Source organism: Talpa europaea (assembly GCF_964194135.1).
Source record: "Talpa europaea genome assembly, chromosome: 3".
In the NCBI taxonomy this organism is placed as follows: Eukaryota; Metazoa; Chordata; class Mammalia; order Eulipotyphla; family Talpidae; genus Talpa; species Talpa europaea.
In genome coordinates this window covers 30196330-30223849 of record NC_140069.1, presented here as the reverse complement: position 1 = coordinate 30223849, position 27520 = coordinate 30196330, and the positions used below count along the sequence as shown (strand labels likewise).

The following is a 27520-nucleotide window of genomic DNA, read 5'->3' as shown; positions in this document are numbered from 1 at the left end:
GGGTCCTACATGGCACGCAGACCTCTCCTGCAACCCACTGCTCCCATCAGCGGTGTACTTCGTCGCTCTGCCTGTTCTACTCTCCCCTCAGGCTCTGGTGAATTCTCTCACGCTCCCACGCTTCTGACTGTACCCAGTGCTTGTATAAATAAAATAAATAAATCTTAAAAAAAATAAAATAAATATAAATGCCTTGAATCCTCTGAAAATCAAGATGAGACAGAAATTCCTTACAAGCAAGAGTGGAAATATGAGCAGACTTCTGCTTTGTTAACCTCCTCATCATGAACAACAACAACAAAATGTTGGTATTCCAAGGTCACTTTATACAGTCCCATTTAAGTGCCAGCAACATCCTTCTTTTTTTTTTTTTAAAGATTTATTTATTTATACAAGCACTGGGTACAGTCAGAAGTGCGGGAGGGTGAGAGAATTCACCGGAGCTAGAGCGGGGAGCAGAGCAGGCAGAAGGACCAAAGCATACCCCTAAGGGGAGCTGTGGGCGGCAGGAGAGGTCTGCGCGCCATGTGGGACCCTCCTCCGGTGTCCGGGGAGCAGCCAGGAATTGAACCGGCACTGCAGAGGCCGCACGCAGCTTCGCAGCCAAGCGCTCAACTGCTGCGCTACCGGGGAGGCCCAACATCCTTCTTTAAAACCTGCCTCTGTTCTTGTCTTTTTTAAGGACAGTACACTTTCATTTAAAATGGGATTACTCGTGGTAGAAAGGAATCTCTTTTAGGGGGAAAAGTACTTATACAACGCTGAAATTTTTATGTAGGTGAAAAATCGGTCTTAGAACAAGTGTTATTTACCACACTATCCATGCTATCTATGGTAGTGTGGATTTTGGAAAGCATAGAACATCAGAACCAACTCTGTCTTTTTCCAACTGTGACTTTGAGCTAATCATTTTACTTCTCTTATCCTCTGTTCCTTTTCTGTAAAAAAAAAAAAAAAGCCATAAAACTGCTTTGTCTATACTATGAGTTATCAAAGAAGATCAAAGGAGATTGCAAATCAGTATGCTTTCTGGAAGTACTATCAATGTTATTGATTTTTACTAGGTAAATGGTGAGGAATGAAGGCAGTGCTGTCCAAGGATAGCTTGGGAATACCTCAAGCAATGTAGTAATTGGTCAGTCTTGGAAAAGGCAATGGTTTCTGGGAAACAGACGGGTTTGGCCAGTTTGGAGGGCCTTAAGCTTGTAGGTCTTCGGGTTGAGTGGCAGTTGAGCTGTGCAACCTGATGAGAGCCTCTTATAGTCTAAGCTCCTGCAGTGACAATATTGGCTGCATGAAATCACTGTGTGCTTTCTCACCAGATTTTGTTTGGAAAGAGTTTATAAACTAGAGGCCTGTAGAGTTGCCAGGGTTTAGAGCACTATAGTTATACACCAGAGAGAGCTGTGTTCCATTCTCTCTCTGCCTGGAGAGTCAATAGACAGAGCAACAAAATTAGAAACCTAAGACAAACCTGTTTATTTGATGCCTTTAAACTTCAGCACCACTCACAATTAAAATAGGACAGATTATCTCTTTAGAGGAAGAGATTCAAATAAATAGATCTATAGGGCATACCTTTTGTTTTCTTTTTTTTTTTTTTTTTTTTTGGCTGAGCATGGCTAGTAATTTTTGAAGATCGCCATCAAATAGAAGAACTGTATCCTGGTACACTATAGTCAGTTAAGAAAATTAGTTAAGGGCCTCCCTGGTGACGCGGGCGGTTGAGCACCTCACTATGAAGCTGTCCACAGCCTCTGCAGTGTGGGTTTGATCCTGGCTGGCCAGCGAGAATCCCACATGGCACAGCAGACCTCTCCTGTCTCGCCCGCTGCTCCCCTCAGCAGTGTATTTCGTCAGTCTGCCAGTCCTGTCCCCGCTCTGTCTCTGGTGAATCCTCTCACCCTCCCACGTATCTGGCCTGTACCCCGGTTCTTGTATAAATAAATAAATCTTTAGAAAAAATAAAATTGGTTAAAAGAATAGTAGGAGGAGGAAAATTTGAGTAATTTTAATATGGGGGGCTTTATATTTCATTCCATTTTATTAATCTGTCTAAGTCAACTGGAGTTTAACAAATCCTGGGATGAGTAATTGTGCATCTCAGAACAGTTAGGTAATATACACACCAGACCTCAGTCAGGCAGAGCAACATGTGTTTGGCAGGATCTGGTGAGGAGATTACAGTATTTGATTATTTTCATTTGTGATATTTCATTTGATTATTTTCATTTGTTTTCTCCCCAAGGAGAAAAAAACAAGGAAGCAAGAGATATGAACCAAACACTGTTCTCTCTTGTTTAGGCAAATATTTCCAATTATAGCCTGGTGATGGAGTCTGACCTGGGAACCTTCTTACCCTCTGGGCTGCAGTTCACGGGCTGTGACAAGGCAAGGGCCATCATGGAGGAGGTCATGCGCCTGCTGCAGCCCATCAACATCACACAGCTCTTCAGCTCTGGAGAAGGGACAGACATTAACTTCTGGATCCAAGCTGGAGTACCTGGTAAGACCAAAAGATGAAGTTGTGGTTCCTTATATAATGCTGATTGAAAAGAAAATCTCTTAATATACCACAGTGGCACTGATAGGCCAATGAATGCATGGAAACCCTAAGCTTCTGTCTATAAGGTATAATCTAAGGATACCCAAACTTAGGACAGCAGTACTCGCATGTATTTGCTTAACCATCTGTTCTCTCTTTCTAAACTCAAAGTTACTCACTCCCAGTGAGTCTAATTTAATAATGCTAGGATTGGGCCTAGAACTGTTTTGTTGTTGTTGTTGTTGTTTTTCCATGAACAGTATATTTGGTGATTGTAGCACAAGTGATCTGATAACCAAAATTTGAAAAATAGCATAAAAAGCAATTATTACCTCTAATGTCCTTCTAGTTCTAAATCTGTGTTAGGAAATCCTCTCTGACCTCAGTAACTACCTAACCAAATATAGTGGTATCTGAAATTTTACCCCTAGAGATTTATTCTTTGAAGGTGGGGTCCTTTCTGCTAATCTTTTTTTTTTTTTCCTTAAAGTAGAGATTCCTGAAAGAGCACAGACATAAACTGACTTTACCATGATCAGTGATTTGTCATGCTGACATTTTTAAGACAAGTTTTGGACAGGGATGAAATTATGTAACAGGAGTAGTCTGGAGAGGTTACAGGACTAGAATGGAGAATGATCTTAAAGGCAAATCCATACTATCTCACTAATTTGACTTATATTTGTGATGGGAAGGGGTTATTTATGGTATTAAGTATCTAGATCTGAGTTGTTCCCTCAACACCGTTATATCCATAACCAAAAACATGGTTTAAAGATCCACTTGCAAATTGTTGTGTAATGCTGATAGAAAGTTCAGCTTTTGTATAGTTTTAATCCTGTTCCTAGAACCATTGGTGTGACTACAAAACATCTCACAGATTGAAAACTAAAAGGGTTTCTAGGTCTATGCCAACCTGTTTTGTAAGCCTTGCAACATGTTCATGGATTTAAGATTTTAAAAAAAGCTTATTCTTGAAATATTGTAGATTTTTAAAGCATATTTTAGATTTTATAGTTTATCATATTCTCTCATAATTAAAAATAGGGATTTTACTTTATTCTAATACAAGGAACAAATTTTCTCCAATGGTTTGTATATATTTTAACCACATTTTGAAGTATATTAAAACACATTTCCATTTACAACACTGTGCATCATCTAAACACATCTGAGATACTCTGTGTGTCATTTATGATCACAATTAAGGTTAGAGGGAAAGTAGTGTGTCCTTTAAGTTGTATAGGATATTTTCTCTGAATTTTAAATTTTTCCTGAGCCTTAAACTTTTTAATAGGAATCACAGTTTGATGTGTGCAGAAAGTATAAGAAAGAGGCTGACAGATTGTGGGTGAATTAGGGCTGAGATTGGGGGTGGTTAATGGGGAGGTGAGGAACAGAAACCAAAGACCGCAGTAGAACAAAAAGACAAGTGTTCCCTCCTCCCTTCTTGCTTTTGTTGTATTAGACTTGAGAACTGGCTGCTCCAGCTTTATATCTGCCATGTAGATATACCATGAGAGTTACTCTATTTGGAATTAAGCTGACTTAATTCTCTTCACAAAGATAAGAAGACAGTTTCCCCCGATTCCTTCTTGTGGGGTGGGGCATTGGAGTCCCACTACAGTTGCTTGAGAATGAACATGAATTGTAATTTACTGAGCTCCTGTTATTTATCAGACACTCAGTTAGGCTTTTTGCTAACACTGGTTTTTATTTATTTATTTTTGTACTTGTATAGCCATCCCTAAAGGTAGTTCTGAGTATCCCTATTTTGCAGCTGAAAGAAAGGACAGAGGGACCAAATGTCTTGCCCAAGGCTGTCCTGCTCTAAGTACAGAAGTTGGCCTGAGAACAGGCCCCTTTGGTTTCAAGGCTGGTAGCCCTTTTCCCGCAAGATGCAGAAACCACACAGGGGAGAATGGAATGCTAAGATGGTCTCCCCGGAATCTATGGTGGTGTCTAAAGTGTTTATCTTAATTCAGCTCTTGCTTATGCAAAGGATTTCACTTCATTCCTGCTCCAAAATAATCTCCCCTGGGGAAAGGAGTTTGTTATTGTAAATAACTACTTATTTCTTCTCACATTCTTTGTTCCACTGCCCTTTCTACCTCTATACCTCAGGAAAATTTCTAGAGTCACTAGTTCATTTAAACTGCAACTCATGTTTCCTGGAATTCTTTTTTTATTTCATTTAGAGTGTTGTAAGATGGAATGAAAACATTGCTGTCTCCCCCTGTGAATTATGAGTTATCTTTTGATATGCCATCTTTGTTCTATTCTGGAAGAAATAATGGAACTGATTACATTATAAGCCTTGTTAGTTATTGAAAATTCCAGGAACTTCAGAAAAAGATGAGGAAACAAAGTTAATCTAAAAAGGCAAATAAAAATATGCCAGTTGTGGGCCTCCCCGGTGGCGCAGCGGTTGAGCGCTGGGTTGTGAAGCTGCCCGCGGCCTCTGCAGCACCGGTTCGATCCCCGGCTGCTCCCCGGCCACCGGAGGAGGGTCCCACATGGCGCGCAGACCTCTCCTGCCGCCCGCTGCTCCCCTCAGCAGTGTCCTTCGGTCCTTCTGCCTGCTCTGCTCCCCGCTCTGGCTCTGGTGAATTCTCTCACCCTCCCGTGCTTCTGACTGTACCCAGTGCGTGTATAAACAAAAGCAGAAACAAACAAACAAATAAATAAAAAAAAAAATGCCTCTATAAAAAAAAAAATCCTTAAAAAAAAAAATGCCAGTTGTGTACCATGTATTCTTGAAGATCTGGAAAAATATCATGACTTAAACTTAAAGGGAAGATTCAAAATATCTGTTATAATTTAAACAACTACTCACCTAATATTTGAAAATAATGAGAAGTATTATTTCTAAACTTCATATCTATTTTCTTCTTTCTTTTATTTTTCTTCCTTCTATTGATTCAAAAAGTATTCATTGAGCTCCATCCATGATCCAGGCCTATCAAATTTCTATAATCTGATGACTGGGTTCCAAGTTTTTTTTTAATGTTCCAGGAACACTCAGAATTGAAACGCTAGTTAAGGATTCAGATAGAACTTAAATTCAGCATGATTATCACTAATTATACAAGCCAGATGGATCAGTTTATGAACAGAAAGGAGAGCTATATGTCCATCCATCTAGATGCTGCCCATAATGTACACCATAAGTATCAACATATATTTAAAGTTTTGGGGAGAGAGAGTTAAAAATAAATAAGTATCTTAGATACATAAACTTTCCATTCTGGTGTCTTTTTACTCCAGCCTCCTTTCATTTCCACCTCCTTCCATACGCCTTGTTCTGCCCCTCCAAATCCTAAACACTCTTTAAGGTTCCCTGTATGTTCAGTGGCATTTGTGAATCTTTCTAGCCCATGGCATTCTGTTGCTATTCTAAATTTCTAAAATACATTTTTTTATTTTTTAATTTAAATTTTATTTTTATATTCCCCATACAATTACAACACCCTTATTTTGACCCCAATCCCTCCTTTCCCCGCCCCCCACCCCACATAGAGTGTCTCTAGTTCATAGTTGTTTGTTGATTTTGATATTTTCTTTCTTATAGTTATTCTTTTTCCTGGTCCCTTATTTAAGTTTTCTAGATTCCTTCTATAAGTGAGACCATCCGGTATTTTTCTTTTTCTTTCTGGCTGAGCATGTTCCCTTCCAGCTCCATCCATGTTGCTGCAAATGCATGTGTTTATCTTTTTTGAATGCTGAGTAATATTCCATAGTGTATATGTACCACATCTTCTTGATCCAGTCATCTATTTTTGGGCATTTGGGTTGTTTCCAAAGCTTAGCTATTGTAATTAGTGCTGCTATAAACATAGGGGTGCAGGTGCTCTTTGGAATTGATGTTTCTGTGTCCTTTGGGTAAATACCTAGGAGTGGAATTGCTGGATCATATGGAAGCTCTATGTTTAGTAGGTCCAGAAATCTCCACACAGCTCTCCATAGTGGTTGGACCAGTTTGCACTCCCTACAACAGTGCAGAAGAGTTCCTTTTTCTCCACATCCTCGCCAACATTTGTTGTTGCTAGTTTTTTTAATATGTGCCATTCTCACTGGTGTAAGATGGTATCTCATGGTAGTTTTGATTTGCACTTCCCTGAATACAAGCAATGGTGAACATTTTTTCATATGCCTGTTGGCCATTTGCATTTCCTCTTCAGAGAAGTTTCTTTTTAGCTCTTCTGCCCATTTTTTGACTGGATTATTTTCTTTGTTTTTGTTGAGTCTCATCAGCTCTTTGTAGATTTTTATGATCAGTCCTTTATCATTAGTGTTGGGTGCAAAAATGTTCTCCCAGTCGGTGGGGTTTCTCTTTGTTTTTGTTATTGTCTCTTTTGCTGTGCAGAAGCTCTTTAATTTGATGTAGTCCCAGCTGTTATCTGCCTTCACTATCACCGCTTTGGGTGATATGTCTGTAAAGATGTCTTTGATGTGCATATCATAAGTGTTTTGCCTATATTTCCTTCTATGTATTTTATGGTTTCAGGTCTTATGTCTAGTTCTTTAATCCATTTTGAGTTGGTTTTTGTGCATGGTGTGAGGTAGTAGTCAAGCTTCATTCTTTTGCATGTAGTGACCCAGTTTTCCCAGCACCATTTATTGAACAGACTTTCTTTTCTCCAATACATATTCTTTGCTCCTTTGTCAAAGATTAGTTGACCATAGATCTGGGGGTTTATTTCTGGATTTTCTATTCGATTCCATTGGTCTGTGTGTCTGTTCTTATTCTAATACCATGCAGTTTTGATGATTATGGCTTTGTAGTATAGTTTGAAGTCTGGGAGTGTGATGCCTCCATTCCCTTTTTTTTTTTTTTTTCAGGAGAGTTTTGGCTATTCGGGGTTTTTGGTGATTCCATATGAATTTCATCAATAATTGTTCTATTTCTTTGAAGAATGACATTGAAGTTTTGATTGGAATAGCATTGAATCTGTATATTGCTTTGGGTAGGATGGCCATTTTAATAATGTTTATTCTTCCAATCCATGAGCAGGGGATGTCTTTCCATTTCTTTGTGTCTTCTATTTCTTTTAACAGTGTTTTATAGTTTTCTTTGTATAGGTCCTTTACCTATTTTGTTAGATTTATTCCAAGTATTTGATTTTTTTAGTTTCAATAATAAAAGGGGTTTTTTTTTATTTCTTCTTCTTCAGATTTATTGTTTGTGTATAGGAAGGCTACTGACTTTTGCATGTTGATTTTGTATCCTGCCACTTTACTGAACTGATTGATTAGTTGAATTAGTTTTTCTGTGGCATTTTTGGGGTTCTCTATGTATATTATCATATCATCTGCAAATAGTGATAGTTTGATTTCTTCTTTTCCTATTTGGATTCCTTGTATGTCTGCCTCTTGTCTTATTGCTCTAGCTAGGACTTCCAGTATTATATTGAAAAGCAGTGGTGAGAGTGGACATCCTTGTCTTGTTCCAGATCTTAATGGAAATGCTTTCATCTTTTCACCATTGAGAATGATACTGTCTGTTGGCTTGTCATAAATGGCCTTTATGATGTTGAGGTATGTTCCTTGTATCCCAAGAATTTCAAGGGCTTTTATCATGAATGGGTGTTGCACTTTGTCGAAAGCTTTCTCAGCATCTATTGATATTATCATATGGTTTTTATATTTCTTTTTGTTGATGTGTTGGATAATGTTGATTGATTTTTGGATGTTGAACCATCCTTGTGTCCCTGGAAGAATCCTACTGGGTCATGGTGAATTATCTTATGGATACATTGTTGGATTCTGATAGCTAAAATTTTATTGAGGATTTTTGCATCAGTGTTAATTAGCGAGATTGGCCTGTAGTTTTCTTTTTTTGTGTTGTCCTTGTTTGGTTTTGGTATTAGTGTAATGTTGGCTTCATAGAACGTGTTAGGTATTATACCTTCCTTCTCAATTTTTTGGAAGAGTTTGTGAAGGATAGGCACTAATTCATTTCTGAATGTTTGGTAGAATTCATTTGTAAATCCTTCAAGTCCTGGGCTTTTGTTTTTGGGGAGGTTTTTGATTACCATTTCAATTTTGCTGCTTGTAATTGGTCTGTTTAGGTTATCAAGCTTTGGGTGATTGTAGAGTTGTAGGAATTTGTCCATCTCCTCTAGATTGTTGAACTTGTTTCCATATAACTGTTCATAGTAGTTTCTAATTATTCTTTTGATTTCTGCTGTGTCGGTTGTGATTTCTCTTCTTTCATTTGTGATCCTGTTTATTTGTGCTTTCTCCCTTTTTTCCTTTGTGAGCCTGCCTAGGGGTTTGTCTTTTTTATTTATTTTTTTCAAAGAAACAGCTCTTGGTTTCATTGATCTTTTGGATTGTTTTTTTAGTTTCGATTTCATTTATTTCTGCTTTGGTTTTTATTATTTCTTTTCTTCTACTGGTTTTGGGGGTTTTTTGTTGTTCTTTTTCTAGATCTTTGAGCTTTGAGATTAGGTTGTTTCTTTGAGTTCTTTCTTGTTTCTTGATGTGAGCCTTTATTGCTATATATTTTCCTCTTATTACTGCTTTTTCTGCATCCCATACATTTAGGAAATTGGTGTCCTCCTTGTCATTCAATTCAAAGAACTTTTTAATTTCTTCTTTGATCTCCTCATTAGTCCAGTAGTCTGAGAGGAATTTAGGTTAGTCCCTATTCACTCCCCATAGTGGAGTGGTTTTAAGACTAAAATTTTCACCGCATGCTCATTATAGCTCCAGGTTAGAATGAGAGGAGTCTGTTTCATTCTGCAAATGTAAGTAATGGGACATAATTCATGGTTCTCAGATGTACTTAAATCCATCCTTCTTGAACTTTTTTTTAAGGTTTTTATTTATGCATGCATGCAAGAGCTGGGGCACAGGCCAGAGATGCAGGGGTGTGAGAAGATTCCCCAGAGACCGAGTGGGGAACAGAACAGGTGCTTAACCCTTTGCGCCACCAGGGAGGCCCTTGAACATTTTCTTTAAAAACTTTTCCATATATTACATTTTTAAAAAATCAAATAATCTCCTAATGTGACTGGAGGGAGCAAGGTCACCTTTATCCCCTACCAATAAGGTTTCCTATTCTGCTTCAGAATCTGAGATTCAACCTTTTTCTGACATTGCTGGCATGTGGTAGACAAAGTACTGGAAAGAATTGGAGATCCTGGACCTCCCCGGTGGCGCAGTGGTTGAGCACTGGGTTGAGAAGCTGCCCGCAACCTCTGCGGCGCCAGTTCGATCCCCGGCTGCTCCCCGGCCACCGGAGGAGGGTCCCACATGGCGCGCAGACCTCTCCTTCCGCCCGCTGCTCCCCTCAGCAGTGTACCTCAGTCCTTCTACCTGCTCTGCTCCCCGCTCTGGCTCTGGTGAATTCTCTCACCCTCCCGCGTTTCTGACTGTACCCAGTGCATGTATAAACAAAACAAACAAACAAACAAACAAATAAAACATGCCTCTATATATAAAAAATAAAAAAAAAAGAATTGGAGATCTTGAATGTTCTGGATTCAAAACTTCTAAATGCTGGTGCTACTTAGATAGATATTATGATTCTATAAGCCTCACTTATTAATCATCCACTTTAATCCACTTCGGTACTAAAGAAGATAGACAGGCTTTTCCCGCTCAGACCTTACCCATTTGTCTAGTGAGTGAGACTTGGTTACCTGCAAAATTGACGTGATAACCAACAAAGCATTTTTACTCAATCAACAGGTATGTCATGAGTGCCTACTATAAGTTAGACACTCTAGAAACTGCTTTTGTGCGGTTTACATTGTGGTAAAGAAGAAGGAAAAGGAGCTGGAGGCAGGTAGACTGTAACAAAAAAATGAAAAATGGAGAAAATATTAGGGAGTGATCAGAGTTAGAGAATTCTGGTGGTAACTGCCTCTCTCCTCTTTAATTCAGACCAATCAAAACTCTATCTTTAATATTCTCTGACTGCTAAATGCTAAATAGATATGTGTAGTGTTCATTTCAATACCACACTATTGGAAACTGCTCATCCGAACAGCTAATACACTTCTGCTCTTTCCCTTCAGTAGAGCTTCTTTAGATCAACAGATGCCATTCGTTATCTTGACCAAAGCAGACCTGACTCATACCCTTTAGTATGACTATAGCTGAGAAAGATAAAAGGGAATTGTTGATGTCACCAGGTGGTCAGTCATGTACCGCCATATGAAATCTCTTCTATTGTTGCCTTGAAATGTTATTTAAAGCACACTTTTACTTTATAGTTAATGCATTTTGTATTTTATCTCCTTCACTGGATTGAAGACCAAAAGAGCAGTTTATTTAAGCTTATATACCCACAACACAAATTATTACTGAGCAAATAATAGGTATCCAAAATGTTTGCTCATTAGATGCATTAATTTGAAGGTGAACACAAGAAAAGTTAAGTAATGGTAAAAAGATTTTGTTTTTTTGCACAATTGCAACATAATAAATGCAGAAAAACTGCAGGAGCTTGTAGGATGGAAGACAGGAAAGACCTGTAAGAGGTGAGCTGGAGCTGAATAATGAAGGGCATGTAGAATCATAATGGACAAATGGGTAGGGAAGGACATTCCTGGTGAGAGAAATAATAGGAACACAGGCAGTGTCTCCTTGGGAATGGTTAGGAGAAACATGTCACTAGCTGAGGGATCATCTTAAAGGGTAGTGGACATTAAGAACAGTGAGGATTATAAACTTCAGGATGAAAACCCTTGTAGTTGTTGTAGCATCACCAGAAAACATCAGCAGAAGAGTTCAGTGTTATCTGAGGGAGCCCATCAAGCTCATGCTAGCGGATCCCGCATTACACTCCCTCACTTTAAGTAGAAGGCTCACACTGAGAGTACTGAGTGAAAAGGGAGCTTGAAGTAGCACAGGATTAGAAACAATTACTTTAGAAAATCAGTGGTCACACTCAACTATCTTTCAATTTTCTACACTGTAGTGACCCCCAAACACTGTAACTTCAATGTCTCAATGTCCTGCTTCCCATGCTATCTAATAATGCAGCCTGGAAATTTCACTTTTCTAACTGCCCCTTTCAGGATCTCAAGAGTGGTTCTTGGTTTCTTATATGAAAGGCAGAATAAGTGTCTCATCCTTTCCCTTTATTTATCTGTTTTAAATTTTCAATCTATTTTAAACTTTTTAATTGTTTCCCCTAGTATCCTCCAAACACAACTAATTTTGTGGCTTGATTTTTACTATCATTATTTATTAATGGATGTAAAAAATATTTGATGTGCTTTATCCTATTATAGTAATTATTCTTATTAATGCTCAAATTGCCCATCTCTGGACAGATCTGACTCAGACAATTTCACAGTTTCATTCATTCATTCATTCATGCAAGAAACCTAGTGAGTACTCTATGACATTCAGAGAAGAGGAATAAAGAATTTAAGATGTATCGAGTATCTATTATATGTCAAGTATTATTCTGGTTGCTTTACATACATTATCTCACATAATTTCATCATTATTATTCTGTAACCAATTTTCTGATGAGGCAGTAGGGACCCAAGGAGTCTCCTTTGTCTAAAGTCACAAAGCTATTAAGTGGATAAGCCAGAATTAACATACCGGTCTGCTTTATTCCAATGTCAGATAGAAGGTACAGTCCCTGTCCTCAAGGAGCTAATGGAGGATTTAGACACAGGAAGAACAAAGCACAATAGAAGTTCAGGCAAGAGACATCAAGCTGCCTGGGGATCACACAAGTGATGGCATTTCACCTGATATTTTTAACAAAGAACAGCATTTTGTTGAATAGAAAGGGAGTGCATCCTATGTGAAAAGATGGGCAGGAGTAAAATTTCATAGTTAAGAAAGTGCAATGGATTCTTGAAATGAGTAGTCTGGCCTTGTTTGCCAAATATTTGCATTAATATAGGGAAATAGAGTTAGTCTTGAAAAGGTTTCTTGGATTCCAATGGGAAGCTGAAACTTACTCTGAGGACTTGGGACAGCCAGAATTTGTGTAACTGTTTGAACAGGAATGACACATGATGGGACCGAGTTCAATCTACTGGATCTGGCTCCAACTCACCCATACCTTCCTCTTCTGAAAGACTCAAGGCAGGACCCCGCTGCATACACCCACGCATCTCACATATGATTTGTATATCTTCTAGCAATTTCTTGCTAAAGTTGTATTTTTTGGATGTTTTGCTACTTGAAATTTTGTGGAATTGAACTTCTAGTTGGAGAGCCACAGAGTAGTCCCAAGAAACAATGCACTGTGACCTGCAGTGGTTGCACTGGAACTCTCAAATATCAGCAGTGAAGTCTGATTGTAATTGGATATACTCAGTTTGCTTGTTAAATCTTCCTTGAGCCAAGTAAGTTTTAGAGTGTTGTGACAGTTCATCAATTCCTTCTAAGAACTCTCCTAAAAATATGCTTATTGATTTTATTATTTTTAATGAGTATGGGATTATGGAAACAACAGGAAAAACATCACAATTCTAGAGATTTTGATAAAATTGAATTTGGCTTTTACTATAGAAATGTACTCCTTAGTTTTGGTAATTTCATTGGCTGAAGATCCTCCCTTTGCTCAGTAATAAAGTTTAAAAATGATCACTTAACCTGATATTTCTGTACATTCCCCACATGGGGATTTGTAACGTAGTGAGTTAAGTCTCCTGTTATCCTACTTTTATAACAAAGTGTGAGATTGCATAATTCATGGGTGCTAAAAAATTTTTTACATTATGAAACTGCTGTCTAAATTGTCCTTCCAATTCATAATGCGTAAGTCAGATATGGCTGAGCTCTGTGAAATCTAGTGATAGATCTTTTGAGATCTAAGAAAGTTGTTGCCTATGACAGGACTAGAGATAGTTATGAAGTTAATATGTTTTCAGTCTCTATTAATTTTTTTAAAGATTTATTTATTTTTATACAAGAGCTGGGGTATAGGCCAGACGCGCGGGAGGATAAGAGGATTCACCAGAGACAGAGCAGGTAACAGAACAGGCATATGACAGAAATACACTGCTGAGGGGAGCAGTGGGCCCAACAGGAGAGATCTGCCACACCATGTGGGATTCTCGCTGGCCAGGATCGAACATGCTCTACAGAGGCTACGGACAGCTTCACAGTGTGGCACTCAACCCGCTGCGCCACAGGGGAGGCCCCAGTCTCTATTAATTTTTGTAGTAATTGCTGAAATAGTTTTCTGCTGGGTAAAAGGAAAGAATCTTGTGCAGACAGAGGGCATGATCTTCATCAATACCCAAAACTATTTAGTTTGTGGAGGTTTATACCTAAGGAAAAATGTTTGCTGAACATATTTTTAGAAAATGTACAAATTTTTGCAGAAATAATTTGTTAATGATGGTTAATGTCATATTTATGAATGGAAGGACTCATTGATACAGTTTTAATACCTTTAAATGGCTCTGGACTGCAAACCCCAGTGTGGAAATAGGTATTTCTAAAAGGGTCAGTGATTCCACATACTCTGCTCATCACAGAAGATTTTATCTGAACGACCCTAATACTTGTACTCACCTGGTATGTTGGCTTCAGTTACCTCATCATAAGTTTAATATTTATTTTGTGCTAGTGTAGACCCACTCAAAGTCCATATAAACCCAAGATACATTTTGGTTTCAGCTGTGGTTCACACCCTTGACTATATTTTAAAATCACCTGGGGAGCTTTTAAAACTGTATCAACACATGGGCCCCTCTCTCCAAGATTCAGATTTAATTGGTCTGACTGCCAGACCACAACAGTTGCGCAAGTCCAGGGAGCACCATTTACTAAGAACGTATTGACCCCTCAGGTATCCCACACTCCCAGAGCATAAGTCCATTGTATGGTATGTGAATACTGCCCACTGTGCTTGTGCAAACTTGGAGGCTGCGAGCAAGAGCCACTGCACACCTGTTTTCAGAAGCTCCCAAGATGATTCCAATATGAAGCAGACTTGAGATTCATTAAGGTATAAAATAGTGTAGATGTTAAGAACATAGATTGAGCAGCCGTGTAGAAGCGGATTCAAAATCTAGCTCTACTGCTCTCTAGCTATGTGACCTTAGGAAAGTCATTTACCCTCTGGAGCCTCAATAGCTTCATAAATAAAATGGTGATAATAATACCTGCCTCATGAGATTATATTGAAGAGAAAAAATAAAGGCAATCTCAGTGAAATGCTTGGCACCAATTTAATGTACAATAAGCCACTACTGTTATTTCAGTTAGTAAAGCAAGTTTTCTCAATGAATTCTGACTCCTTTTGTACTAAATGACTAAATGATAGAAATCCAACCCAGATGACTTAAAGCAAAACTAGGGAATTTAAACAACCACAGGAAGGTTAGGGTTGGGTTTGATCTCATGACTTCCAGCATTTGACTGCTGTTAGAACACATTCTTCTATCTTGTACTTTAACTTCTCAGTGCCTTCATTCACTTAAGCAAGCTATCCCCTTAGAGGCTAACCTGTGGCCACAGACAGCTAAAGACATATAGTTATGTATTCTCTTATGCACGGAAAAGTCAAGTAATTCATCTTATCCAGCTCCACTGGGAAAATCACAATGGCCAAACCTGGCTCCCATGTCCATTCTTATGATCAATATGTATAGACCTTAAGGTGGGGAGAGGAGGTGATATGCAGGTTAACACAGTAACTGCCTCTATTTTTACTTTTGAGACCTAATTCAAAATAAAGAAAACACACAAAACCTCTGTCATCCTAAGGTATATTAGCAGAAAAAGAAGGATGGCAGTAGGTCACAGATGCAATAAAGAAGTACCCTGACTTTAAAATGCCTAGTCTCACTGCTGTTCCTAACCTCTACCTGATAATCACCCCTAAAATGGGTATAGATCAAACATTTCTTAGCTTCTCTGCTCCAATTTAACTGAGACACTAGATTGATGGACAACTGAGCTATTGGATTAAGTTGATACCATACCCAGCAAGCTTCCATATCTAATCTGCACTGTGGAATACCTGAATGTTCTCTCCTCCCACCCCTACCCTACAGTCCCTCCTTACCTACGCAAGTGGGAAAAGTTAGCAGGGTTATTTAAGAGGAACACACTCTATTTCCACTCTACTGTGTATTTTAGCCAAGAACAAGACAATGGAACAATCAGTGAGAGAGAGAACAAAGACCCAGAGTCTCCCTTTAACAACTCTGTTATTATAGCCTCTTACCTAATACTAGTGGTGGAGAGGCAGCAAGTATCATGAAAGAGGAACAGGAGTCATCCCTTTGCAGCAGCGTGCTTTCAACAGGTTATTTAACTTTTCAGAGCTTCAGTTTCCTGATCTGTAAAATGAGGGCAATAATATTTCACAGGCCTATTGTGAGAATTGAATGTATTTGATAAGTGATAATGTACTTGAAAGTCAATTACATTCTACACAGCTGATCTTTCATAAGTGGTTTCAGGGTTGGGGCATAACTTTCTATTCAAAAAATTACTTGAGAGGCCTTGCAATGAATATTCTCTCATGGACAGATGCAGTAGAGAGAATGATTGGGCATACACTTGAAAATCCTAGGAGACGCTGCAGAAGATGCACAAGCGTTATTGGCATTCACTGGCCTTTGGAACATAGTACACTTACTTGTGGTTACATAAGTGGGTGATGGAGCTGCTGGCATTCATTTCAAATAACCCTGCTACTTTACGGTTCAGTGGCATTATTTAGGCAAACATCTGACTCACTTCACCACAAAATAATGTAACACTTCATCCAAGGATGTAAAGAGGAAAAACTGTCAAATATTAATAGCACTTCTAGCTAGCTCCTCTATGTCAAATGATGCTTCTGGGGACTTTAAGGCCTCTTTATGATTTCTCTTCAGTCAAATTGATTATAGGTTGATAAAAGTTTGTGCAGAATTACATTCGAGAATGTGTAAAATCCAACTGGCTCACAGGCCACATCAAGTTCTAGGTTATATGCTATGGACCAATGAGGTAATCTCAAAAACCATGAAGTATGCATCTTCTCTGACCTAAAATGGGAAAATTAACTCTTTACCTCTTCCAGTATGAAGGCTCTATAACCAAAATATCACTGTAAGGGCAGGACAGGCCACAGAGCAGGTTTTCTATGATCCCGCAGACCGGGTGAAGGAGGAGTCCTCAGTGTTTTTTTGCAGGTTTTTACTGGGATTTACCCGGTACACAGCAGGCAAGGGTGCTGGGGGGCCGGGAGGCTGGCAGGTCTCCCAACCCCCAGAGAATCCTAACTCTATTTGGGCTCTCTGGCGTTCGTTCTGCTGCTTCTGGGCTTCTCTTTCGGCTTCTGCTGGTGTCCCTGTGACGCTGCCCTTAAAAGCCCAGTCTTAGCCCAGGTGAATCCCATCTACCTATGCCCACACCCTACTCCAGGTGCCCGCCGTCAGGCATGCATTCAGGACCGCAGGGTTCCATCATCTATCCTAATGGCAGGAGGGCAGAAAAGCCTGATACCTTTTACCTTACCCTACAATCACATTTTTCCAGAAGTGAAAATTGCTTTTGATATAAAGGGAGTGTTGAGAGTGAAAGAACAGTCTGCTCATGAACCTCTACCTTTCAGGAGCAAAAGGTGAAATAGCACAAAATTGTCCATAGCCAATAAACATGAATTAAAGGCCAGCTATGTGCTTTAAATTTGTTCAAAAGATTAGTACTTCAACATCACAAAAATGTAGGGAGTGAACTGATGAGAACATCTTGGAAAGGAAGGAATATATTTTCTTAATTTTTTTAACATCTTGTCCTGGCACCAATTTTATTTCAATTTCTGCTAGGATAGCCTTGTAAATGTCTGATTTGTACCGTTCTAAGTATTCTTTGGCATCATGACCTTGGGCTTCTCTCTTGCTTTCTTTCTCCTCCCCTATTTTTTTTTTTCTGGAGAGAATCAGGAACGGATTTCCTACTTCTCAACAGTTGAATCTTCTCATGAAAATTTGAACTAAAGGGGTTAGCACAATTAAGCAGGATGCCTTATTCATCAAACCTTCATTTCTCCAAGACTCTCATCTAACCATCACCAAAAAGCATGTGTTAAATGGAAGCTGTATTTCTAGTCTGTTGGCATGCCACATCTGTTGACTATTACAGAGGCACATATGAGGCCATTCAGATCATCACATGTGCTTCTCTCTGCCTCGGGTCACAGGCCCTTGGGGACATTTATAATGTGTGTGCTTTTTAACTGTCCTGAAACTAAAGAGTTTAATTTTGCCTGAGAATGTGTTTATGTACCTTGTAAAGGAATTAGTCATTCCCTTTTGCTTTCCTTTATTATGGTGTGTGTGTGCACATGTGTGTATGCACGTGTGTGTGCATGTGCACTAACCCTGCCACATAATAAGAAAATAAGCAAAAGTCTTTCTTCTGTATACCCACAAAACTTTCTTGTAATTTGTTGTTTTTATTTTTCATTCATTCTTTTGTTATTAGTATATTTCTTGGCTTCTCTTGGATCTTGTCCTTTTTTTGAATACAACTTAATTCTGATTTTATTTCCTCATGTTCCTAAGTCAAGATTCAGGTCAATTATAATTTTGTAATTATAATTTTTAATTCATGTGATTGATGCCCTCTCTGGAGTTATGCTGTCTTTCTTATGGATCTCTTCCTGACTGTAGGGTAAGGAAAAATGTCAGGCTTTTCTGCCCTCCCGCCATCAGGATAGATGATGGATCCTTGCGGTCCTGAGTGCATGCCTGATGATGGGCACCTGGAGTAGGGTGTGGGCATAGGTAGATGGGATTCACTTGGGCTGAGACTGGGCTTTTAAGGGCGGCGTCACAGGAACGCCAGTAGAAGCTGAAAGAGAAGCAACAGCAGCAGCTGAGAAGCAGAGAACGCGGGAGAACCCAGATAGAGTGAAGACTTGCTGGGGGCTGGGAGGCGTGCCAGCCTCCCGGCCCCCCAGCACCCTTGCCTGCTGTGTACCGGGTAAATCCCAATAAAAAGACCTTCAAAAAGCCACTAAGGACTCTGACTCCTCCTTCACCCGGTCTGCATAGGATCAGAAAACCTGCTCAGTGGTCATTCCTGCCTCTACACTGACCTATAAACATATGGCAGTTTTCATTTTGTAAGTTATTATTACTGAGGAAGCATCTAGAACCCACAAAAGTGGAAATGAAACTCTAAGTTATCTCCCCAGGTTTTTTATATCTCTAATCTTAACACCTGGATTATTTGGCAATATTAAAAATATTTACCTTTATTCCTGCTTTTGTCCAAATATTTAACATCAGGAATATATAAAAGCAGTAACATCAATTTTTTTTCCATTTAAAAGAGAGGTATGACTTTGTGAACATCTCATTAATATTATCAACAATTAGATGAGTTCTAGCAGAAGGTCTACCTGAAGGAATTATTTAATGGCTAAAAGAAGAACTGGAGAGAAATTGAAACTGAGGTTAAAACCAATGGTAGTTTCATTCATGATGATTAATGGTGTTTCTTAATCTTTAAATATCAAATGTGTTGCCATGTTTAATTGTCCTTAATATATAAATGAATTATCACCATATTGGAGAAAAGAGGAAGTGACCTACAAATTTTTTAGTGTTTGTTGAAGAGAAGCAACCAGAGAAGCTTTGAGGATTCTACAGGAGAGGAAGCTGTTGGATTCTAGGTTACATGTCCTTCAAATGGGGAAACAGGATGCATGAAATTTTGCATTGGTTTCCTATTAAAAATCAAGGATATGTGAAGGAAGAAATTTTAATTACATGGCACTTAAAAAGACCTGCTCTACTATTCAATAGCTTAGAAATACTTAGGAAATTTGATTGCATTTAGAGCCATATAAATTTACCTGTAATAAATTATTGCTGTATGCCTAAATAATCTATTTTCTAGAAATGAGCATTCAAATTCAACTACAGACCACTCCAAGGGGAGATGGCTGCTAATATTTATAACATTCGTTATGTTATCTACTCCTTTTCATATCCATAGGAGTGTAGGAGTGGATATTCCTGTTTTGGTTTTACAGATGAGGAGACTGAAGCTAAGACCTGGTAGAAGCTGATAGGAGATGCAGTAAAACCTGAAACTGCCTCATGTGACTGCAAAGCCTGCTTTCCTTCTCTGCTGTCTTTACTTCCCTACGATTATGTTGAAAACAGTGACGAGTGGCATTTCTCAGTTCATATAGGTTTTGTACTCATTGCAGCCAGATCCACCAAAAACACACACCCACCCTCACACATACAAATCCACTGGAGGCCTAATTTATCTGGATTTGTGTCCAAAATCTTCCATAAATCAAATAATGGTAGATTTTCCAGTTTTGGTTCTGTGCCAGCTTAAAGTGTCTCAAAATTCACATTGTCCCAGAGGAATACTAATATTGTAGTTTTATTTTAATGTCATTAATCAAGTACATGCTGTGCTGTCTCATATTAATTAGATTTATGATACCTAAATCAAGACTCCTTCAGGTTAACTTTTCAAGCATGCTCTATCTCTGGTGTGGGAAGAGCCCATTTTGAAATTTTCCTACGCAAAAAGATAACTACCGCTGAATATTGTTCAGAGCCCTTTGGGGATCAACTGATCCCCAAACATAAGCGGGATCTAATATCGATGGAAGTTTTTAATAAATCCCATTATTTGACAATTAGTCAAATGTCTAAAATGAGGCATTCCCTCATTATTTCTTTTTCCACATATGGTTATGTTTTAAGATTCTTTTTATGTTGTTTGCCCCCCAGTTGGTGGTAAATGACCATGACCACTAATAGGCTGGCTTCCACAGGCTCTGGCTAACAACTACTTCATGAATATTCAGCAGGGGCATTCTACGCAAAGGGCTGGGGAATTAGGTGACCTGCCAACTCTTTCCACATCTAATATCTATGATAATGGCTTCAAATTACATGGGACAGAAGGAATGGCCTTGCACTGTGGAAAAATGACGTCGAGTCTAGATGGCCTGTGGATCCTGGCTCAGGTGGCAGCTGCCATCCCAGTACACCTTTCCCAGGTGCTGGCCACTGCGGTCACAGACTCTCACCCCTACCCAGGACCAGTCTTCCTCAGCAAGTCCTCACCACACCATGCTAAGGAGGTGCTTCTCTTTATTTTAATCTTTTGTTATAATGGCAGTTAGCATTACAACTTGAATAGTAAATTAAGATACCCAAAACAGAATTTTAAACTTAAAAAAGCTTTTCCACTTGGAATCCAATTGAATTAATTTTGTGGGCTGAAGGTAAGGTAAATTAGCCAAGTGTGTTCATTCATTACCTCATTCTAATCCTCAACATCACAAATGCAAAAGGCTGTCATTAAATTTGAGAACTGACAAGAACTGAGATTTCTCAATATGAGTATTGAAAGATTAATTTGAAAAGATCTTACTAAAAAACACAAAAGGTTATTATTGTTAACATGGATTTTTTTATATTCATAGTCTGTTCCTGGCTTAAAAAATTTCTATTTGCAGTACCTGCTTTAAAAGGAAGTTATGCATTTAGAGCACATGATCACATTTTAAATCAAAACACTTAAAGTTATTATTTTGTCCTGGTGATAAATAAGCACAGTGTATAAGATAATATTGGAAATCTCTTTTGCCATGAAAGGATACTTGAATTCTAGCTAGTAAACATTTTACATCCAAGCAGAAGCTAAAAACAAAGAGAAAATGAACTATGAGCTATATTTTTTCACCCATTTTCTTCATAATATGACTTCAAAAGAAAATGCTTACTTCTTTGACAATATTCTAAACTGTTCTCCATTAAAATGTTGATGAAGAAGAAAATGGTAGTGGTGAAAACAGTGGCAATAAATTTCATGTGAGTAGTTCATTTTTGCCAAACTACTTGCCAAACTATGAGTGGGATAAAATGTGAACATTTCACCTTTGATCCATGGCATTTTAATTTTATAAATAGCTATATGCCTCAATTTATACATCTGTAGTGCATTTTAAACATCTGTGTTCAAGATGACCACTTGGGAAAATGGTTCATTGGCTTGCCTGATTACCTGTCCTTTGTTCTATATGTTGCATTCAAGATTCATATGAGACTTTGGTAAAAAGTAATTCTAACCAACTTGCTTATCTTATTATAAGCAGCATAACCTACATCAGTTGTTTAAAAACCAGCAGATTATCTTGCTATGAGTTTTCAATTGTTATGTAATTGAAGAACCAAAGCTTAATCACTTTCAACATGGAGATGAGAATAATTGAGAGTTAAATGCAAAAGAAACTGCTGATTCCCTTAGCTCTATTACCACAGGACCCTTCACTCCCTTGTATTACCTTTAATAGTTTGTGAGAATTTTTTACATTCAAAACTGTGAAATTTAAAATGCTACCTTTGTATGCTCATAACATTATTTTCATCAAACCTGGTTAGCTTTTAGCCATAAATACTCTTTTAAAAAACATGTTGATTAAAACTAGTACATATTCAAGAAAAAGAGAAATTGTTACCTGAAGTTCAGCTATAAAAGATGAAGTCTAAGCTTTTATAGATGACCCTTTTCTTTTAGAAAAATTATAATTTATAATATTACCACCCCTGAAATATGTAGACAGCCACTGCGTCATTTCTGTTCCCCCGGGCTGTGTGGTGGCTTGTTTCCTAAAAGCACAGGCCTAGAAGCAATTCTAATGATCCAGAGCGTAGGCTGAAGTCTCCCCTTAAATCAGAACCAGCCCTAGGGCCACAGATTCTGTTAACATCAGGATGGCCCCATTTCATCAGCTATTCATACAGTGGCTCCCCCATGAGTCTAAGAACATAAGAACAGCAGTTTTGTTACTGGTGGCTCTGAAAAATCTCTGAATCCCTTTCTGCTGGAGATCTATTTATTTTGCAGTCAATAAAAACTAATAGGACCTCTTATGTGTATCAAATTCAACTTAGGATGGGGATTTGGGGTATTAATGCTTTCTTTAATTTGAGTGACCTTTTAGAAACACTGCCTTACCCCAGACTGGTAGCATAGTAACAGTGTCACTAAGAATCTCTTGTAAAGCTTGTTACAAGTGCAGATTCTGGGTTCCATCCCTAGAAACACTAGTATAGTATGGCTGGGAAAAGACCTGGAATCTTCATTGTTCTTCAGTCCTAGTGATAATTAAGGTGCAGGCAGCCAAAAACCAACCTTTGAGGAATTGGGTGGGTGCCAAGTCCTTGTTCATGTGTTCAAACAGCAACAGTCTATTGTAACCATTTAAGAATTATGTCATCTAGGGGGCCTCCCTGGTGGCGCAACGGGTTAAGACACAACCTGTGAAGCTATCTGCAATCTCTGCAGCATGAGTTCGATCCCCAGCCAGGCAGGGAGCAACCTACATGGCATAACAGATCTCTCCTGTCTCGCCTGCTGCTCCCCTCAGTGGTGTATTTCATCAGTCTGCCTGTTCTATTCCCTACTCTGTCTCTGGTGAATCCTCTCACTCCCTGCCCCCGCATCTCTGGCCTGTACCCCAGCTCTTGTATGCATAAATAAATGAATTTTTTAAAAAAAGAATTATGTCATCTAGTCATCTAGGCAGTGTTTTCCCAGGTTTATGGATGTCATCATGTTCAGAACCAAAGGGATAACTGCTAGTTGGTGTGAGCAGCATTTTGGTGGATCCTGACAGCGCTATGGAGTGAGAAGATCTTAGATTGAGTTCTAGGGTCCTGTTGATGAAGCTTTGGCAGCACTGAGTGCTTATTACCACAACTCATTTTTGCAGTGTCTGAGTGGAGATAATCATCTTTGCCTTCTACCCACATAATGCCAATGCTCTGACAAATGTTGAAGAACAACTTGTAAAAATAAACTAATTTCTACATGGTAGTATAGTTACACAAGCAACAGATTTCCAGAAACCAAACTCCCACAGAAAACCCAGCTTTTTTCTTATGCTTTGTAATAATTTCCCACAGTTTTGTTTGATGGTTTGTAAAACCACTTCCTCTGAGGCTTTCCCCATAACTTTTTACTTTACCTTCAACCTGTCTTAACTTATTTCTATAAAGATATTGAGATGCCAGATTACATGCCATGTCTCTAAACCACCCTCTGACTGGTGTCCTTGGAAATCTTACATTTCCCATACTCGGAATTTAGGAGTTCAACCATATATGACTTGCAGAAAATAACAAACAGCTGCTGAGCTAGCTTGGGCTATTGTATGGGATAAAAAGTCAGGTTAAACCACAAAAGCTTTCTCAGACATGAGTCAGTATGTGGGTGCCACTATACACGCCTCCACACAAAAGCAGGAGCTGAATGCGGGAAAGCTCTCAAATGGTTCTTTGGAATTGGAATTTTTGAAAAGAAGCATCCTTGCCCACCCTCGGTAGAGTAGTCTCTCTCGTCTACCCACCTCACCCTTTGCAGACATTTATGTGCGTCTTCACAGCCAAGCAAGTTGCGGCAAGAGCCTTGTAACCTCCACTTTGTGGAAGACCGGGAAGACCCCTGCGGTTGAGCAAGGCGGGTTTACACACCATGGGGAAGCTTAAAAGGCATCAGAGTAGAAGGATGTTAGAAAGCTTTGGAGGAATTAGGTTTTGGGCAGAGGAGCGTCTGGAAAGCAATGGTTTGCTCTGGTTGGGTACTATCGGGAAGCGGAGTCACTTGGATGACTGGGTATCTTCATACATCTCTGAAGAAGACCAGATGGAGACTTAAGATGTCATTGGCAAAGAAGCAACAGCCACTCCTATTACTCAGAATAGATGAGTGTTTACTATGTTATGCTTTGCACAGTGACTTTGTTTTTGTCTGAGCTCAAAAAAAATTCTGAAGTGGTTTGTTTTGACTCATGTCATCATAGTCACAGAATGCCCTTGGCTGAAACAGATGTTCTGTGAGGCTCTATATGTGTCCAGCAGAACAAGATGGCCTGGCTTCTTAAGCAGTATTAACATTTGCTTTTAAGAGTTGGGTCAGTTCCTGGAAGTCAGGGGCAATTTTATTCTCTTATAGATCAAATATCTTTGTAGTGTAAAATCAGCTTGAGGGCAGCATGATTTTTTGTCATAAAAATTTCATGATTTCTTTGTAGGTGCTATTTTTTAAATTGATCTTCAGCCTTGCCACTGTTTAGTTATGGTCATTTGAGCTGATCTAGAGACATATGTCCCTAACCTTTAGAATCACAATGCAGCAGGGATATTTGGGGATTTAGGAATGTAAGAGTAGTGAAGTGTGGCTCCTCCTCCCCAAGAGAGAGGGAAATCATAATGACCATCAAGAGGAATGAAATGGTTGCCAAAGTCTACTCAAGTGAAGAATAGACAGGCAGGTGGGTGGATGGGTATAAAATGTGAGATCCATTGGTACTTTCTACCATCCCACATATGCTGCAATTATCCTGAACACCTCTAGAATCAATAACCAACAAAGCATATGATCCCTGCTATTTTGTGCATGTGTGTGCATACATATGTATGTATGTGTTAGAATTAACACATAATTCTAAAAATGTGGGCTGCTAAAATTATGGGGGGAACAGCTAATGTTCCAGGAGGCTTTGCTTACTTCATAACTAAAGAGAAAAGAGGTGGGGTGAAAACTCAGTAACAAGGTATATGCAACATTTAGCTTAATACCCATTACCTTTAAAATCTGTCAGACATCTCTTGTCAGTTGTGGTTCTCCTTGGAATCAGAAGGTGTAACGCCTATGAAATGTTCATATTCATATAAATATAATAGAGTCAGGGCATGGGGGAATGCATTCCTTTTCCTACAGGTCCTTCTGCAGAAACACCCAGTAGAGAGGGATCCTTCCCAAATGTGTGGAAAAGAAACCAGTTGTGCCACATGAGTAGCACAGATAACTATAGAGATTGAACTCACACTTCATACTCTACATTGGGCAGGGAGGACAGTGACCTCTCTGTATTCTGGGAAAGCCTACTGAGATGTTAAACCTCCAATTAGAATATGAGATCTGTAAGATAGACCATTTGCCTGGTATTTTTTTGCCTTCTACTTAAAGTAGAAAGCTTGACCATAGCCAATACCTAGAGTTTCTGGCACCCTAAGGTTTGAGGCTCTAAAAACAAAGGTCAAGAATACCCTTGGTGAGTCTCTCCTTCTGCTCAGGGTATGTGAAAATCTCCTTGCTCCATTTTCTTTTTCTTTTTTTTTCTTTGAGTGAGCATTCTGAAAAGAACAAAAGTCTTCTCTGATAAATCTTATAAAACACTTTTGTGCTATGTTCTCCAAGGATTAAGAATTGGACACATAATTCTCCATTCATTTCTCAAGTGTCAAGAGAGAATTGAGTTTAAAGGCTCCAATTCCCTTGCAGGTTACACTGTCTAGCTAGATGAATTAGTATTCAACATGGCTTTGGAAAAATCTCAGATGATTTGCAGGTTTGCAAATTGTTCAGACTCATAATGAAATCTCAGGCTGAGGAAATCACTAACAGTTGATGAGCACAAGCTTTTTCCCCAGATGTCTGGACATCTTGGATCAATTCATTCATCAACCTTCTTTGCCCCATCTAAACTGGATAGCCAAAGACTGCCTAAAAAAGTCACAGACACACACACACACACACAGAGTAACTAGGTGCCACAGCAAATTCATGATCACCAACCTCAGCTGGGTCCTCGACAAGGCCTCAGTCTTGTGCTCAGTCATTTCCTCCCCCAAACTGTCACCACTGACCTCATTCTTCCACCTTCCATTTCCTTCCTTGTTCAGCAAAGGACAATCTGTTATCCATTCATCTCCCTTCTGGATATAATCAGATGTGTGTCCCTCTGTCTCTTTTTATTCAGTGCTGTGTTCTAGATCCTCTATCCTATACCCTCAATCACTTCAAACTGGAAATTATTTCTAACTTATAGCTGTAATTCTTTCTCTGCTAGAGTTTTCAAAATATAAAATATTCTCAATATTTTCATTAGCAAGAAATGTAAACACTTTCTGTGACTACAGCTTTTTCTTTCCTTTGCAGCCAAACTTGTCTCCTCCCACATGCAGTCTGAATTCCACAGGGAGTAGTCCATCAAGAGTACTCATTCAAGGTCAAGTTCCCCCTTTTGGCCAAGACAAATGGACCCATTCTAGTCCTTTTCTTCCTTGATTTTTCTTAATTACTGGCACTGTTGATCATCACTCTCGTTTTGAAAGGCTTTGCTTCCCATTTTTATAACTTCCTCTTCTTCTTTTTTAGATTCCTCTTTGTCCTGGCCTTTCAAGTGCTAATATATGCTAGGGTTTCATCCTTGGAATCTTTTTATTCAGTTCACTGTTTCTAGAAGATAACTCTATTGATCCCCAAATCTGTATATCCAGATGTGAAAATCTATGTAGATAACTTTACTATTTGGATGTCTACTTAACATATCCAAAGCTGAACTTTTATCTCACTTTCATTCCAACCAATATCAAACCTACTCATTCAAATCTGAAAGCTTTGCATTGGTTTAGCTTTCTCTGCCTCACTCACCCTTCTGCATTCAACCAATCCCTAAAATATGGCAAGTCTTCCTTCTAAGTGTAGTCTTTCCTCTATTCCCTATACCATTGCTTTATTTGAAGCAGTCAAAATTTCTCATTAGTATGTAGTTTCTAGTTATCTTCCTAAAATGTGGAGTCCCATTGGTTTGTAGGCATATTCTTGAGCAAAACATGTGAAGTCCTGCATGACTTCACACCTGCCAAACTTTCCAGCCCGGTCACTTATGAATTTTCCATGTGGAACTTCACTGTGGCCATCACATCCTATTGTAAGTATTCTCAAAATACCAAATTATTTCACAATCCCTCCTGCTCCATCTGCTTCTAGCATTCTTCATTTCTAATCCTCTTGGCTGATTTCTGCTTATTTTTTAAGGGTCAATTCAGATAACTTCTTAGCACACTCACTCAGGAAATGTTCACAGTCATTATTGTTGCTGATTTTGTTATTGTGCCTCTGCATTTATTGATATGATAGGTAGATTTTCTTTTTTTTTTTTTAAGGATTTTTTCTTTCTTTTTTTTTTTTAAAGATTTATTTATTTATACA

General features: G+C 38.8%; 1 protein-coding gene across 1 annotated transcript in view; it reads left to right on the top strand.

Moving 5' to 3' along the window:
- CPQ (carboxypeptidase Q) overlaps positions 1–27520 on the top strand; it is a gene marked incomplete at its 3' end in the record, with an annotated part of 401973 nt that overhangs the window by 339283 nt on the left and 35170 nt on the right. The window contains exon 7 of the mRNA XM_084230534.1: positions 2305–2506. Coding sequence (XP_084086660.1) covers positions 2305–2506 — 202 coding nt within the window. The remainder of the gene's footprint in view (positions 1–2304; positions 2507–27520) is intronic.